At 40.6% G+C, this 12,753-nt stretch overlaps 1 protein-coding gene across 1 annotated transcript in view; it reads left to right on the top strand.

The window, feature by feature from the left end:
- Positions 1-12,753, top strand: part of GALNT13 (polypeptide N-acetylgalactosaminyltransferase 13) — a 144,036-nt gene that overhangs the window by 108,181 nt on the left and 23,102 nt on the right. The window contains exons 10-11 of the mRNA XM_065671206.1: positions 6,289-6,428; positions 10,274-10,372. Coding sequence (XP_065527278.1) covers positions 6,289-6,428; positions 10,274-10,372 — 239 coding nt within the window. The remainder of the gene's footprint in view (positions 1-6,288; positions 6,429-10,273; positions 10,373-12,753) is intronic.

The following is a 12,753-nucleotide window of genomic DNA, read 5'->3' as shown; positions in this document are numbered from 1 at the left end:
GTTGTTCCCATCCCTACTCCTCCTGTGTGATCCAGGTGAACTCTTGTGGGTCCCTCAGTTGGCTGGTCAGATTCACCCAGCTAATGTAATTAATCAAATGTAACAATCTAAAAATGAATAATGCTCTTCAAACACCACTTGATGGTTAACGGTGACCAAAAATACTGAGTAATGTGGAAAAGGAACAAAAGTGAATAGTTGAACAAATTACTTATCTGAAAGCATTCACCCTGATCCCATTTCTGGTTGGTATTACTCTACTGAAATTTATTTTTATCATTCAAGAAGGAGCAGCTGCCTAGGAGGCTGCTGCAGTAGGTGCTGGAACAGCTTTGTTCTGCAGGGGCTCACATTTCCTTGTATAATACTTGGCTATCATTCATAGACTCATAGAATAACAGGTTGAAAGGGGACCTCAAGGGTTATCTGCTCCAGCTTTTCTTGTCAAAGGATGACCTAGACTAGATGTCCCAGCACCCTTTCCAGCCAGATCTTCAAAGTGTCCAGCTTTGGGGACTCCACCACTTCCCTGGGGAGATTATTCCAATGGCTGATTGGTCTCATGGTGAAAAGTTGTCCTCTTGTATCTGGTTGGAATGTGCCCAGAAGTAACTTGTACCCATTATCCCTTGTCTTCTCCGTGTGACTCCTTGTAAACAAGGAGTCTCTGTCTTCTTTTTAGCCACCCTTTAAATACTGGAACATGGTGATAAGGCCTTTCCTGGGCCTTCTTTAGGCTGAACAAGCTCCGTGTCTCAGCCCTTCCTTGTACAGCTTTCCCATTCTTGGATCATCACACTCTGATTTTTAACAGGAGATTACCCCCGCTTTCCATCACAGATGTCCATCTCCAGTGTATCAGCCTCTTTGCACAGTAGTTTTGCGACAGAAGGTGGTGAAGTGCCATGGATGCTTTCCCACAGGGAATGTTTGTAGAAAGAAAGGTCAGGACTTACTGAATGCTCTGTTACTAAAAGCAGCAACTGCTTGAGAATTAATAATGTTTGACTTAGTTTCTTGGATTGTCTAGCTTGATTTAATTCAAATGTAATTATGAGAGGAGGTGCAAGAATTTGGGTGTTCCTTTTTTGTAGTTGTTCCAAAGGTCTTGACTTGTTAACACAGCCCTAACCTAAAGCTGTGGTTATAAAGAAGCTTAAAACGTGGCCTCTTAGATGTGATCCCTCTTTTGTGTGCATTTTATTTTTTTAGAAAAGAAAGATGACATTTGTAGATCAACAAATCCATAAGTGCTCCTGTGTAATTAACATACACGAATCAAGAGAGATCAAATTCGTGTTTTATCTTTTGTGTCATTTGTAGCACTGATATTTGCAAAGATCTTTTTATTAAATTTGTAATAAAATGGAGGAGCATAAAGAGTGGATTGGCAGATCATTGCCAGCCAACCAGAGCCGCCTTAGATTACTTTTTCCTAATGGTATCACCTGTGGGCCATATTACAAATCTCCAGTGATTTAATGTAGCTTTTCAGCTGATATGGAAGAGTAGAAAGAAAACCGTCATTACTTTACCTGTAATGTAAATCGAATAAGAAAAATAATACCCTCATGCATACCGTAACTGATATTGAAATAGCGGGTAATACAAAACCTGTATTTGAATACCCTGAGGAGAAAGGCTGGCTTTGATTCTATCTATGAAGTTTCTGACTTGGGAAACAATCCTGTTCTGAAGAGTCATATGGATGTTCAAAATGAGACTTATTTAAGATAGCAACAAAATAGAGATTGGCAGACCTACTTGTTTAGTCTTAATGCATTGAATGTCAATAGAAACCCAGTGTTTCAATTTGAAAACAGCATGGATGTAATGGTCTTTTATGAAGGTATTTAGTCATTTCTCCAGTTACAAAAATACATTGTTTTACATGCGCACTCTTACAACTTAAATCAGCTCTGGCCTTGTTACAGCCCCAAAAGCACAGGTATCACTCCTGTTATTCTTACATGTTAGTAAAAAGGACAAAATTTACCAAGAACACTTACTTTTTTTTTTTTTTTTTTTACTGTCAAAATTCTTCCAGTACCTCAGTTTTACTATTTAATATTTACTCTTTGGTGCTGGGTGGTCAAAGCTAAAGTCAGAGGTTTCTTTTCACCTTTGCCTCTCTTAAAAGCTTTCCTAAGATACGGTCCAGAGAAACAGCTCAATGAAGGATTCATTTTGTCCATAATAATGTTCCCATTGATACCTGTTTCAGTAAAATTGATATTTTTTGCTTTAGTGTCTTGACAAAATTGGCAATGTAAGAGTTAATTATCCTCTGTCTTTCTAGAATATGTGTGTATAAGTATCATACAACGTTGGTATGTTTATAGGGTAAAACAACTTTTAAAGTCTTAATCTTTTGACATAGAATAAGCTTTAAAAGTGCAACACAGTGTCATGCAACTGTTTATTCACAGAAATATTGCTAATATTGACTCATTTTCTGGAATGATAATAATTATTTTTTTAATGTCAGAACTTGTAAGCAGGTTTTCTCCAAGCTTATATAGCTGAAGTTTTCTCATGAGAAGTTCAGAATCTTCATTCCATACTGTATTTTATGTTAGAAATCCACTACCTATATTCATCCTAAATTGCTCGCGAGTGGATACAAGAACTCCTCAGAAAGAGGGGGGAAGGTGGTGATTTTGGATGTTGTTTTTTTTTTTTAGTTAGCACATTTTTCATTTATTTTACTTATTAATGAGTTATGTGTGTTTTATGGCAATATAAATAAGACATGTCAAGAAATTAATGTTTTGAGTAATTAGAAAATACATGTGTTACCAATTAGTGTGTCTGCTTTTGATACACACAGGACTTGAAAGTCCTTTGATTTTAGAAGCGTAGAGCATTACATGTTAAATTTCCTGGATTGTACTGTAACACTGCAGGACCTGCCTATGCTCTGCCCTTGTCTGTGAGGGATGGAGTTTTTCTCTCATGCTGCAAATTGCTGGCAGCCACCCTCTGGCTCCTTGAATGCAAGGCAACACAGTGTGCTGGAGAGAGGCATCCTCCCCGGCACCGGTTGAATCATATTAATACAGCAACTAGTATTTTTCCAAAATTGTTGGCAAATGTTCTCATTGCTTCTCTGTCATGTGTGCCAAACCAGGCACCCGGGTGTTGCAGACTCATTTTAAATTTAGCTCTTTGCCGTCTTCAGTCCTGTGGAACATATATAATTTTGAATATTGCATTGGTGGTGAAAAAAAATCAAAACTAAATCAAACTAAACTATCGTCATCTCTGGAGCTTTCCCGTGGCCTCCAACTTGGTTCTTAGATTTCTCATTTAAAGGGAGCACCTTGGATAATGAGCTGGCTTCTGTGCAAAGTGGTACAGGCCTCCAAAGCTAAACTACGGGCAGATGTGCATATTCTGGCTTCTCTGGTCACACTGCTCTCCCCCTTTGAATGCACTAGAATATCGCTTCAATGACACACACTTTTGTCTTAGGCTTTTCAAGGCAGCAAAAGATAGCAAAAGCCTAATTTGGATTAATTTTTCAAAGTGGTATTCTTACATAAAGCAAATTATTCTCAGTTCTACACCTTCTAGTCCGTTCCAGGGTTGTGGGGTTTTTGTTTGTTTGGGGTTTTTGTTTATGGGTTTTTTTGTTTGCTTTTTTGTTTTTAATCTTTGTCACCATGAATTGCTCTCTTGTTCTGCAGAAATGGTCCCTGCCCATGGCAGGGGGTTGGAACTAGATGATCTTAAGGTCCTTTCCAATCCTAACTATTCTATGATTCTATAAATTTTGGAACTATGCCCTTGTATGCTTATTCGCAGGTCATGCACGTTAGAAAAAAATGCAGCTGCAATGCAATGCTACAACCATTTAATTTGTTCTACTTGGAGCTCATCTACTGCTCTGCTAAAACAATCTGCTTCTCTCCTGAGATGTTTTTAATACATTCTTTTGCACACTACACATCCTGTAGCTTCTTATGAGATTTCTGTATTTTTTTTCACCCAAGGACATTTTACTTATGTTTTCTTATTTAACTGTAACAGCCTTATTAGTCATTAATTATTTTTAGATTTCCTCTGAGTCCCATCGATTCCTTAGCAAGTAGTGACAATAAATAAGTATTGATTCATAATAGCTTCGGTTTAAGTTGAGCAGAAGGTAGTGTAAAGGTTTAATGGAGAACTGTACAAATTAGGACCTTGCTTGAAGACGAAGCAGGAGGGTGCTGGCGTTGCCACATGTAACTCGAGTGACTGCCACAAAATGAGCCAGCCCAGTTTGTGCAAGATGAGAACTATGTATAATAGAGCCTTGGGAAAGAACTTGTCAGGGTTTTAGCAGGGAGTACTATCAATGTGTGTTAGGAGCCTGTGGAGAGAAAAGGAAAGGATAGCTTGGATTAAAGGGGTTGTGTCAGTGCCTCGGTGACCTTGGGTACAGTGACCATGGTGTCTGCGTCTAATGTGTGGTTGCAGGACCTGAAAAGCCTCAAAATAAACCTGCCCCAGTGAGGTGAGTGTGCCACACCCACCAAGGATTACCGGTATCTGCAGCTGTGTTTTATGAAAGCTGGAGTTTGTTTAATGACAGCAAACTCAAGCTGAAGTGGAATCAGATTGAGTGGAAAAACATTTATTCCTTTTTCTAATCCAGCAATTTCAGGGCTGAACTAAGCGCAGAAATAAAAATCCCTGTGAGAATTGTAAAGCAAAATTGAAACAAGGTGTTTGGTTGATCCACAGGGTATTTTTATTGAGAGAGTGTTTCTGATTTGGTTCGTAACTCAAATATCAAAGTGTGTGCAGACGATGGGGGTAGGCTGTGCTGTTTGCCATCTCAGAATATAACTATGCTAATATCTTTTTTCCTCATGTTCAGCTTCATCAGATCCCCGCAGTACAAAGCACTATGAAACAGATACTGCTTTTCTGCTAGCACTTCCAGTGCCTTCCCATGAGGAAGATTAGCTTAATTATAGATAAGGATTGAGCAGCACAAATAATAGCGGTAGTGCACGTCTTTTTTACCAGAAGAGGCAGTAATTGCAGACCCTTGCCTGTTAAAGCTTACCTGAAAAACATTTTTTATTTTTTTGTTAATAGTCTATTTTCTCATAGCAAAAATGTTTTCATACAGATTAAACAGATAGCTTTGAAATCAGGCAGGTGTTCATGGTCTTCCACCACTGGTACATAGAATCACAGAATCAGCTAGTTTGGAAAAGACCTTTAAGATCTTAAGTCCAACCATTACTCCAGGACTGCCAAGACCACCACTAAACCATATCACTGAGAGCCTCATCTATATAAGTGGGGGATTTCCAACTGATTTCTCCTCTTATTGCTGAGAATTCTGTTGGGTTTTTTCTCTTCATGACCTGTATTTCTGATCTGTGGCCCATGCACCACTCGTGATGGCCAGCAGGATGCTGCTGGCTCAGGTCTCTGATGTGTAGTTTTGCAGTAGGAATGGCCCCACCAGACAAGGCGACAATTTAACTGATGAGATGTGATGTCTTCTCCCTTTAGGAGGACCATGCCACCAGTGCCCTGCCTGTGATAGGGGTGCTGGGTCAGCATAGAGGTGGGTCCTGTCTACTGGCTGCTCTCTGCAGAAACCTGCCACTTTGTTCCCCCTTCCCTGCCTTATTACAGGAGACATTTAATTTTATAATAGTGTTGATGATAGCTATACTGGGAGTTGTACTGTGGGCTGAGCCGGAGGTCTGTGGGACCCTGTGGGGCACAGGAGGGAAGGAGCAACAGGGTTCCTCAGATAGAGAATGTACCCTTGCAGCTGAAATCAGCCAAGGGCTGATCTAGATTACACAGCAAGATAGCCATGCCTCACACAAGTTCTTTCTCTCAGCAGGGTGCTGGAAAACCCAGCAAGATGCTTTGGAAAAAATGGTTTGTAAAAATATAAATGGATTTCTTTATTTTAGAATATGAAGAAATCAAGGAGTTCAGTGGCCCTGCCTTTCCAGATTGATAAAATAATCTGAAGAGAAGAAAAATAATATTCCGGGGTTGGAACTAGATGATCTTTAAGATCTCTTCCAACCCAAACCATTCTATGATTCAATTTGCAAAATTGAAATTGCAAAAATTAATCATTTAATGCTTGTAAAGATCTATGGTGTGGCAGCTGCATATACATTCACATACTGCTGCACAATAGTTCCAGCAAGTGGGTATTGATAAAAAGGAAGTCATGACAATGGGAGAAGAATCTGTGATGCATGCTCTGCAGCTTTACAAAACCTGTGCTTTGATCATCTCTTCTCTCAACAATTCCAGGTGTTGTTAAGGTGGATTATGGTGATGTATCCATCAGGAAAGCACTGAGAGAAAATCTGAAGTGTAAACCCTTCTCGTGGTACTTGGAAAACATCTATCCTGATTCCCAGATTCCGCGGCGCTATTACTCGCTTGGTGAGGTATGAACCATTTCCTTTGGTTACACTAAAACAGTAAGTACACAGCATAAGGGGGGGAACTGCTGAGAGATGAGTTAGTTTTGGGGAAAGGAGTGAAGTGCTTGTGTGCAGTCCCTGCATCTAACCTATCTTTACTTCTGAGCAGGTTGCATAGTCTCTAAATCTTCGTAGGAAGGCATTGCTATTCTGAATGTATACATTCACCGTTAAAAATTTATCTTTTAAATTGAGTAGTGTATTGGAAAAGAGAGGTTTGCAACTAACATTTTTAAATAAGTAAGTAATATGCAGTAGTCGAAGGAAACTTTCCATCATCACTTATCGCTTACATGTAGAGTAGAAGAAGCTTTGTGGTTTTTTGCTTTTTTCTTCTAAAAGAAATATGTTTGCTCATTGATGCTGTGTTTTCCAGCAGGGCTGCCTGGAGCTGGGTATCACAGACATTCTGAATAATCCAGTAGTTCTAGTACCACCCAAAGCTGGAATCTTTTTCAGATTCAGATAGCTCACTGTTAAAAATATTCTGTTGAGTTGTAATTACGCTGACTTTTAAAAGCTCTTGAATGGCTTGATTTAAAGATCACCACGGATAAAAAAGCAGTCAAATGATCAAATTTTACTTTTTTACATCCAGGAAAGTAGCTTACTACTTAAACTTGCAGTTGTAGTGCCAAATAAAAGCCACAGTAGGGTTTCCAGTTTAACTATGACAAGAAAAAGTGAAACATGGTGTTTACAGCAAGGAAGGAACTCATCTAACAAGCGTCAAATAATAAGGTTTTGTACGATATTGTCAGACTGGAAAATAAAAGTATAAGAAAGTAATAAAATAGTTATTAAAACACCTTATTTTTACCAACACAGCCTCAGTTTCTATGGAAACAGCAGTTCAGGCAGGATCTAAAAATTAAAAATCACACTTGACTATTGTAGCTGCTGACTGCCAGTTGAGCAGTAAAGTGGATTTTTAGATCTGAAGCTCAGGTACCATCATCAGCAGTAATGGACAATTTCTAAAACATCAGGAGTGCATTTCTCAGTCATTTTCCCCCTCTTTCAGCAGAGATGTAATCTCAGGTGGGACAAACTGGCTTGCCTGTGCAGCTGGCATCGTTAGTCCACAAATGGTCCATAATGTGCCCAGGGGCTATGTGAGATGCACCATGCGAGGCGGTGGCTAGTCAGGAGAGGAATGCACTTCTCTGTGGCTCAAAAAATGATGAAAGAGAAAGAAAAGAGAATATGACGCTCAGCAGCCTGCAGGTGGGAGCATGGGTTTGCTGGCTGCTAAGAATCAGGCTCAGTAATAAATCTGAGAAAATTATTCTTCAGTATAGTGCAATCTAAATGTAAGGAGTGTTCAACACCAGGCCTCCAAATATATTGTGCGAATGCATAATTTGTTCTTTTCTAATATAGACAGTGACAAAAAGTGTGAATCATTTCGACGGATTTGGTATAAACATCCTTGTTTATGACCTCCTGCAAGATAGTGCAGTTGTGACTTCAAATAGGACAATGTTCACACATGGCACAGTTGCACAGCTCAACCTGTTAGAAATAATAGTGTTGGTTTACATTTTAATTTGGTTTTTATTTGGCTGTTGCGCAACTAATTGATATATGCCTGTTGTTTTTATAAATGAAATGCACAGTTTGTAAGTGAGATTTCTAAAGTGTGTTCCTATACAGAACCGAAATTCTTGAGTAGTTTCTGAAGCACATTAATTGTATGCTTAACAGGTTGATCCTAAAGGTTGCCAAGCCCTTATTTGCAACTAAATTTGCTATTCAGTTAGAACATAACTTATATACAGGGACTGTATTAGTTTGAATATACCTCAGAATGAGAATAAAATGTGCAAAATGTGGTGAATACTGAATGCTCTTTTTTACATTTCAATTGTGTAGCATTGAATACAAAGTAAACATGAGACAAGAATTATTTTGTAAACCTGAGACGAAATAATCATCGCTGAGTTTTCAAGGCAGTATTTATTTTATTCCCAGTTTTAGTGAATCAAGGGTTTGCCAGAAAAGAAAACTGCCGTTCTTGTGATACACTTGAAATTATTTCTACAAAAAAAGGTTATTTGAGGAAAAAACCTGGGATTATCATGAGGTAATTGATAGGTTACAGGTTGGCGATCTGCAGTTTCTTTGGTAATCTGCAGAGTGGCATGTGCTGAAGGAGGAGAGAGGAAGAAGAGGAGGAAGGTTTGCCCGTGAGCTGGTTGCTGCTGGCAATGCTGCGGCTGATTCCTGGCATGTACATGCCAGAAAGACACACATATGTAGCTGCTTGTAGGGCGAGGGTACATGTCTCTAAAGAGGGGCCATTTGTTTTAAAAGCAGTGGTGGAAACCAGCAGTGTGGTTATCAGCTGGTGCCTGAGGTCTTGAACCCCTGGGTGGGTGACCAGGCTGCACATGCCAACAGTCCTCCTGATTTTGGCAGCTCTTGGAGGATTGAGCAATTAAGATCATGAGCCTCCAAGAGGTTACACACCAGCACAAGGTGGTGCCACTCCTTTCTGTGTTATTAACAGCCTTAGAGCAGATTAAGAAGCAACCAAGTGAGCTTTGCTGAGCTGCTCTGCCTCAGCGTCGTTAATCAGATTTCACTCTCATTTTCCTTGGCAAGCCCAGTCTGGTGGCATTAGTTTAGTGCTGACAGCTGGGCCTGCTGAGCCTCTGTCCTGAGTTCAGCTGTAGCATGGAGCATCGCAGATGACTGAGAGTTGTAGTAGATGCCACTGAGATCTCTCAAAATACAGGGTTTCCTGCCAGTTTTATGGATGGAGTGTGGGACCCTGAGGTGTGTTTTTGCTTTGCACACATTAGTAAGAAAATCAGCCTGTGCTGATGAGAGTGAGAAGGAGCCAGGGGAGCTGTGTTTATACAGCTCTGCTGACAGGTGTATGAGGAGGGTTAAGAAAAATAATATTAAATGCACATGTGGTACAGACTGAAAGCACACACCACTGTGGAGGCTGCAAGGTTGGAGAGCTTCAGGGAGACTGTGGTGTCTCCTGCTTCTCCTCTCCTACGAGGCTGGAATTGATTGATTGCTTTTATACCCAGCCGTTTTCCTGGATAAAAGTGTATTCTAAAAATAACATTTAGAGCAGCAATGCTCTGGTATTTACCCTGCTGCTCCTCATTGCTTCTGGCTCTAATGGTCTTTTGTTGCAATTGCATGAGCTGAGCATCACTGGTAGGAACTCATTGTGCGCTGCATCACAGGCAACGTGCTTGTAATGCTGTCTTCCTCCCAGCTGCATCAGCCCAACTGGTGTGGAAATGCTCTGTTTAACCAGAGGTGTTTGCTAGGTGTGTTTGTTCTTTCTGAGAATGGATAGATTCATTTATTTTAAAGCTTCTAAAAAGCATGCAGTTAGTCAAAAAGCCTTCCAACGGCCTCTGCTCTGAATGAGTCAGATGTCCGCTGCTGTTCATACTCAGTTTTTCTCTCTCACAATAGAGTCAGCCCTGCTAGAAGGAAATAAAAGTGTGTATCGCGGGCAAGCCCATGATATTTTTGCATTGTTTAGAAGTAAAAGCGTATTATATTTGTTAAAAAAACAATGCAAGGCATCGAATGAGATTTGCCTTGAATGCTGTTCATACTTACACTTAATACGTAATTTAAAATCTCATTGTATTCTTTGTAATTATTTTCATTTGGGAGTGTGACATATTTGCAGATTGCAAGTTAAAATGTATTCGTATACTCAAGTGCATGGATAATGGACTTCCTCCTACAGCGCCGTGATCTTTTCTGCACAAATATGACATTTACAGGCATTTGTTTTCAAGGAACATTTAATCTCTTTCTTTCTCCAGATCAGGAATGTTGAAACCAACCAGTGTTTAGACAACATGGGCCGCAAGGAAAATGAAAAAGTGGGCATTTTCAACTGCCACGGCATGGGAGGAAATCAGGTAAAATTAAAAAAAAAATAAATAAAAAGCAGTGTTATTTGTGGCAGCATTTCCTCCTGGGGACCCTCTGGTTTTGCCCCCTGATAGAAATGGGAATCCCTCAGGAATCAACAGCTAATGGACCTCAAATGTGGCCATGTTGGGTCACTATAAAAAAAAAAAAAACAAACTAGCAGCAATTAGCAAACATATTAAGGAAAGTTCCAGAATGTTTGAGATTTTGAAATTTAGAGTTTTAGGAGTACTTGGCCATTTTTTCAAGTAATAGCTGCATATTTTGAGAACATATCAGTGCGTAACAGTAGGTCCAGTAGAGTAGCCACGTGAATATATTGAATATATTCCTGCTGTTTAGAGTGTGGAGAAATGCATTTGAAGTTTCAGATACTAACGTTAGAAGATTTGATCACAAATTTTAATCTGTTTTATGGCATTGTGGGGGAAAAATCTTTTTTAAGATGAAATGGGTGAGAATGTACGTGACTTATGGCTGAATTCACCTGTTTCTAAAATGCGTATGTGAAAAATAAACACGTAATGCATTCATGCAAGCTGAGGTTTTGTCATTAGTGGAAATTCGAATAGTGGGGGCGTGGAGTGTTTCACTTGTGTCTTGTGTATGTTTGAAAGGGAGTGAAGAGGTAAATGGCAGTCATGTAGCTCATTGTACTGCTGATGACTGTACCTGCTCTCTGTATAAATAACAGTAAACTTTGCATATTCTATGCCTTGGATTCAAATTAGCAGAGCTGATTCATTTGGGTTTAGTTGAGTTTTGCAATGTAAACTTCTAGTTAGGTTACTTTTACCCAGGGATGCTGTAGCATGCAGCAGCAGGACCAGAAGCCTGCGGCACTGAGCGATGTGTGGCTGCTGACCATTCTACTTTTTGCTTTACCTTCAAAAAACCCTTCTCTTCTTCTTACCCTTAGTTCTGACAGCTTTCTCAAATTAAGGACTTCAGCTCCCATCATTCAGCTTCTGACACATCCCAGAGCAGAGGGCTGTTCTTGCCTTCACACACTGCAATTTTAAAAGCCTTAGAGATGCCTCAGCAGGACCTTATATTTGTGCTGGCATCTCTTCCAGGAAGGTCTTTTGACCATGTACCCATTGGGTAATGCTTGATGAGGGTGGCATTTCCTAGTGCCACATCTGCTAAAAAGAGATGAGAGGAGGCAGGACCTTAGACCAAGCTCACGTATTTTTTCTAGAGGTAAGGTTGTCCATGATATTTATCCCAAACATTACTATCTTTCTAAATTTGACTTAGGAGATGGAAGTGCTAGCATTTTAATCAGACTGCATATGATCAAGGTTGAAGGTTCTCTTTATGCCTTGGGTGTTTGTCATGTTTCCCTTTCTTTCTGCGCATGGTAGGAAAACCCCTCTCTGTCTGTTGAAAGAGATGGGAAAATCCTAGGTGACCGTCAGGTCTCCAAACCTCACTTCCTCCTCAGTATCAGGTTTGAGGTTATGTCCTGGGTTCAGCAGTAGCAGTTTTTCTCCTTCTTAGTAGCTGGTGCAGCGCTGTGTTTTGACTTTCGGCCTGGGAGCAGAGCTGATAACACAGATTGGTTTTAATTGTTGCTAAGTAATGTTTATTCTGGCTAAGGACTCTGTGAGCCTCATGCTCTGCCAGGGACGAGGGGAGGCCGGGAGGAAGCAGAGACAGGACACCTGACCCAAGCTAGCCAAAGAGGTATTCCATACCACAGCACGTCATGCCCAGGGAGGTAACTGGGAGTTACCCGGAAGGGCACGGGCTCTCTTCAGGAGGGTCGAACTTGTTCAGTGGTGGTATTGTATTCTCTGTTGGGATGATGGTTGGAGGGAAGTCAGGGCCAGTCGCTGGTGACCTGAAGACATCTAGTTGATGGGCTATAAAAGTATTACACAGCAGGCAACAGCATACAATTAAGTTCATTGGCTGTTTTACATGAAGAATTTGCTGGGGAAGACAGTCTGGGTTATTTCTGCTTCAGGTAAAGGCAAACCCACTCGTGGGATTGCTTTTGCTCAGGGACCCAGATATACTTGGTGGGTAATGCGGGAAGATGGGGAATTCAGATGTATACCTCAAGGGGATTTGATTTTAGGGGAAAACAGCCAATGAACTTAATTGTATGCTGTTGCCTGCTGTGTAATACTTTTATAGCCCATCAACTAGATATCTTCGGGTCACCAGCGACTGGCCCTGACTTCCCTCCAACCATCATCCCAACAGAGAATACAATACCACCTCCGAACGAGTTCGACCCTCCAGAAGAGAGCCCGTGCCCTTCCGGGTAACTCCCAGTTACCTCCCTGGGCATGACGTGCTGTGGTATGGAATACCTCTTTGGCTAGCTTGGGTCAGGTGTCCTGTCTCTGCTTCCTCC

This window comes from Lathamus discolor, chromosome 3, assembly GCF_037157495.1.
Source record: "Lathamus discolor isolate bLatDis1 chromosome 3, bLatDis1.hap1, whole genome shotgun sequence".
Classification (NCBI taxonomy): Eukaryota; Metazoa; Chordata; class Aves; order Psittaciformes; family Psittacidae; genus Lathamus; species Lathamus discolor.
This window is presented reverse-complemented; position numbering and strand designations above follow the sequence as displayed.